The 5622-nt window shown below is 31.0% G+C and overlaps 1 protein-coding gene across 1 annotated transcript; it reads right to left on the bottom strand.

Annotated features, from left to right (window-relative positions):
- Positions 1 to 3315: 3315 nt before the first annotated feature.
- LOC145642752 (uncharacterized) lies at positions 3316 to 3975 on the bottom strand. The gene has a single exon (XM_081693925.1). The coding sequence runs from the start codon at positions 3973 to 3975 to the stop codon at positions 3316 to 3318; it is 660 nt and encodes a 219-aa protein (XP_081550051.1).
- Positions 3976 to 5622: the final 1647 nt, after the last annotated feature.

Raw genomic sequence — 5622 nt, 5'->3', positions numbered from 1 at the left:
AGTGTCCAACTTCAAAATTATAATGGTAAACTTAATTACATGAACAATTTTTATTATAAAATCATAGTTTGCTACTACAAAAGATTAATTTTATGTAGATATTGATTTAATTATTCTAAACTCACCTTTTAGGTACACTACATTTGACATCCGAAAGGTACACAAGGTTATATATCAATCACAATGATTCTACTTCCCATGAAATAGCAAAATGGTTAGTAATTTATGTTATTGTAATGCTTTTTTCTATTTTTGTTATATTAATGATTTTTTTTTATATACATAAATAATAATATTAAACTAATAATTTCAACCGTCACTTTCTTATACATTGAGGATGATATGTATTTTTTTTAAAATATGATCAGCATGTTACTTAAAATATCTAATGCAATCTTAATTTTTTTAAAAGGTATTGTAATGATTACTTTGCTCAATCAAAAGCTAAGTGGATACAAACATGTGGACTTTCGTTACATCGGACACTTTTGATATCAAATGCCCGTCGTACTACAACATTTAAGTTTCCATCAAGGCCAAGAGTAATATTTCACCATATTTCAATAAATACACTATTTACTTTTTTTTTTCCATCAACTATTATTTTCAATTATTCAAGTTTTATTATTTAATACTTATTAAATTGTCCAAATTATCTTTTATTTGTTTTTACATAATTATATTTTTAAATTGTTGTACTTTATAAATTGTCCATGTATCTTTTCCTTATAATTTACAGGGAAAGGTATATAGAGTTCTTGGGATGTTGGTTGATATTAATGTAAAAAGCCTCACATGGTATGATGCATGCTCTATTTGCAATTATAAAGTCAATTATTTTGGTGATCAAAGGACATGTTCAAATTGCCACAAATATAATCCTGAAATCATTCAAGGGTAAATTCCCTGAATTATTTTTAGTCTGTATCAATCATTTCTTATTTTTAATCAGTTTTTAAAATTGTTATGTATTTATTTTGGTAAACAGTTTATCACTCAAGATTATTATCAGAGACTCAAGTGGAATATTGCATTTGATTTTGTTCAACCAACAAATTGAATTCCTTATTCGGTCTACTGTGTCCCAATTAAAGGACTTGCATGAACAGGTTAATCTACACAACATATTTTTACTTGCCATCTCATTTATTTCTTTTTCTAACATTATTATATTTTATATTATACACAGGTAAATGAGAAAGAGATGATGATGTTGTTACATACACATTATGATACCTCATGTGTTTTTACTCTTACATCCCAAAGTTCTTTATCGTCACACTACAAAGTTGTTTATGTCACATTTGTTAATTGGGAGGAAGAATGTGCATATTTACTTAAAAGGTGAGCACATTCATAACATATTTTGGTTCAATGTAACTAAACTATTATATGCTATATTCACTATATTGATTCTATTTTTTTTTAGGAGACGAGAAATGACTATAAATCAATCATGAAGCCAACGCGTTGTTGATGGTGCTCCATAAAGTTTTACTTATATAGTTTAGCACTTTGTAAAAGAATTTATTAGTTTGTACATTATGTGATATGTAAATATATAGTCTTTATACGAATTTTACTATTTTGCAATGTAATCAATGTTCATACTCTTACTTTCAACAATATTTTCACAAAGAAATAAATGATAAAAGTCTAACTTAAACAAAGAATTCATCAAGTTATTGATAATCAACGTAATATGTAATATGAAACAAAGAATTCATAAAGTTAAATTTCAACACATGTACAACGTATACATGAATATTCCATAATTAATGGAGGATTATTTTTAATCTATCATATATAATTATACCATGCTTTGGAAACCATACCTAACAATTCAAAGTTATCATAATTCCACTATCTACAGTTGGGATAAGAATTGATTAAATTAAATTAGTCACTATCCTACAAAAAAAAAAAAAAAAAAAAACAAACCGTCCTCATATAAAAAAAAATCGTCCATCTTATATGGGATACAATTTCAAAGGTTATTTTTCATTTGGACTCAATCAAAACTGCTTCTTTACTCCAACAAAAAAAAAATATTAAAAAAATGTATCGACAACCACTATTATTAAACATGTCATCAACTCCTTCCCATTAATATATCATCATTATCATGATCTTCCTCACTAACTATATATATATCTAAATATTCATCCATTTAATTAAAAAAAAACATCAATATAAATTTTATGTCTACTTCTTAGATTATTCAATAACCTTTTTGTGAAAATAAAAAAAAAAAAAATAATAAATTACATTTCTTTTAACGTTTTTTTTTTCACATACAGTTTTACTACGTTACTACACTAAGTCTCTATTGTATTATTAAAAAACAACTACTCACACTATTATCCAAATAAGAAAGTAACTTCTCTTAACATTTAAGAAATGAAATATGACGTGACCATGTCCACTATCAAATTAGGAGTTATATTCCCTTAAAAACATGAGTACAGTAGTAACTGTTTTTCCTTTTCTATTGACATCCACTATTTTCATTCTTCAATTGCAATGTACTAGATTAATGCTCCCTATTCAAATATAACTAGGTGTTGCAAGATATTGCAAGGTGAGTTTTTGGGAAATCTAATAAAGAGCTTTAGGGAAACATAATAATATATGATTTTGGTTGTTTATAAATTTATAATTTTTTTTGTTATGTTTCAAGGTATGGAAAATCAAATGTCATCTACATCATACTATCGTAGGCTATCACGAGAAAGGATGACCCCTGAGCAACTTGAACAAGAAGCTATTGCCCGAAATGCTCAAAGGCGGGCTACTTACCAATTAAGGAGAGATGGTCGACAAAATGACAATCGTTCAGCTTTAATTGATATTACTAATCAAGATGTCGCAAGTGGCACACTCACTTCTTCAAATCATGTTTCAATTAGAAGCACATGTGAGTTCAGTTACATAGACTACGTTTGAAGCATTTTCCATATTGTAAATAGTGTCATTGTTCTTTATATGATACAAGCTAAAATATGCACGCCATGCGTGCACCATATACCACATACATACATGATATTTTATGAAAATTAAGAGTTGAAATTATTTTCGCATACATATTGTAGATATACTTGGAGATAATGCTGTAATAAAATTACAATATAAAAAACATAAAAAAATATCCTTAGCATGAGTTGTTTTTGCTTCCATACACTTTTGATGCTTAGTTGTTGACTTTTATCACGCTTAGCTTGCTCCCTGATAAGAAGATAAAGAAGTCATTTCATAGATGTATATTACTTAAATAGTTATGTATGCATGTTTAATATTTACGATTATACCTGATAATTAGGGTTGTGGCATATGAGGCAGGAGGACTTCTTTGTAAACCACGTTTTTTGTAAATACACCACATCTACCTCGAACATCTCTTTTACTAACCAAAACTCTGGTTGTTTCTTGTGAGGTCCCTCTCGATAGTGCAACATATAACTGTCCATGGCTGAAAACATGTTGGGGGAGATATATACCAACATGAGGAATGGTTTGCCCCTGCGATTTGTTTATGGTCAAAGCAAAACACAATTTCACAGGAAATTGTTTTCGGATCATTTCAAATGGCAACTTCTCATCTTCTGCCGTTTTTAAAGGAATACGTGGAATGAACACTCGTTTCCCTTTATGACTTCCGGTCAAAATTTCTGCCTCAATCACATGATCCCTTAACCGACTACATATTAACCTTGTCCCATTACACAACCCACTGCTTGTATCAATATTTCTCAAAAGCATGATTGGAGAGCCAACTTTTAGCTTAAGAATATGTGGTGGCAAACCACCAAAGGATAATGAATTCAAGAACTCCTGTTGATAGAGATTTTGACGATCTTCTGGAACAGTGTCACATGAGTAGTAGGTTTTTTCTTCTCCGACAAACTCTGTAAGTATCTTCTCATTAAGCATGTCAACTTCGTCATTTGTTGGTGTTATTATAGCTCTTTGTACCATGTATGACACATCACCTACGTGCTCAGTGAGGTTTGGGAATATTTGATGGATAAGATTATCAACTGAAATATTATCACCATTTCCAGCAATTCATATGAATAATGACGAAACTTACTATAATATTTCAGTTGATAATCTTTCAGTTGATAATCTTACTATATAGTATCTGTATAATGAATGAAATACTATATAGTATTATCATCAAAAGTGTATGGAAGCAAAAACAACTCATGCTAAGGATATTTTTTATGTTTTTTATATTGTAATTTTATTACAGCATTATCTCCAAGTATATCTACAATATGTATGCGAAAATAATTTCAACTCTTAATTTTCATAAAATATCATGTATGTATGTGGTATATTGTGCACGCATGGCGTGCATATTTTAGCTTGTAAACTTAATCCTAAGTGCTTAAACCAGAAAAAACCCTCTCAAGTGAAAGGTAAAAACTTGCAAGCAAAACTATAAAAAAAACTAAGTATAAAATTTCTTCCATTTCATGTCACCGCCGTTCCACCACCACACGTGCCGCCCCTTGACTCACGCGCTGGCTCAAATTGTAGATGGGTTCAAGGTGGTTCAAGGAAAGTGGCGCGTGGACCCCATCTCGGCGCGTGGCCTCCGTCAACCTTGCCAGAATCGACCAGCTGCACACCTCCTTCCTTGGCGATCAAGCTTTCTTCTTTCTCTATTGATCTAGTGGACCTTTCGTTGTTTATTTCATGGTTTGGGAAGCCTATAAAGAAGCTATTTGGACCTTCTAAAAGTGTCTTGGGCCCTTTAAAAGAATTAGCCTCTTGATTCATATCATTCTCCTATTCTTCAAAAGAATTTGCCCTCAAATTCACATCACCAAAACAAGTAAAGAGGCTCTCAATGTTATATGTAGAATCTTCATCACCATTATCAATAGAAAAGTATTCCTTATACTCACCATATACATAAGTATCTTCTTTATTCATAAGAACACATGCCATGGGTCCTCTATCGATCTCTTCTTTGAACACTTTTTCCCTTAGAAAAAAACTTGAACTTTGAATAGTATTTGAGCTCTTACCATGTCCTTTTTGAGACAAAGGATGTAAAATAAAATGTTTGTTCCCCACCTTTACGGAATGCACATTGGTTTTACCTTCATGTTTAACTTTTCGGTCAAATTGCCATGGTCTTCCCAAAAGTAACTGACAAGCATTCATTAAAATCACATCACACTATAACTCATCATTGTAATTTCCTATGGAGAAATTCACTAATGCTTGCTTCTTAATTTGAAAACCCCTTGAGTCCTCAAGCCAATTCACTTTATATGGTTTTTGATGATCACTAATAAGAAGGTTTAATTTACTCACCATAGTTGTTGATGCAACATTCGTGCAAGAGCCACTATCAATGATCTCATTGCATGTTTTTTCACCAACTTTGCACCGAGTATGGAACAAACTCTCACGTTGAGAGTTATTGGAAGTGGACTCGACATGAAGGTCTTTCCTTATCATAAGACAATTAGCATCACTCTTGGTAAAAGACTCATCATCTTCCTCATCAGTGTGTATCTCCTTAGCTTCGGACTTTTCATCTTCACACTCAAAGGTTATGTTTTGTTCTTCCTCTTCCATTTGTCAATACCGCTTGATTGTAAGAGA

Source organism: Chenopodium album, chromosome 8, assembly GCF_948465745.1.
Source record: "Chenopodium album chromosome 8, dcCheAlbu1.1, whole genome shotgun sequence".
Taxonomy (NCBI): domain Eukaryota; kingdom Viridiplantae; phylum Streptophyta; class Magnoliopsida; order Caryophyllales; family Amaranthaceae; genus Chenopodium; species Chenopodium album.
This window is presented reverse-complemented; position numbering and strand designations above follow the sequence as displayed.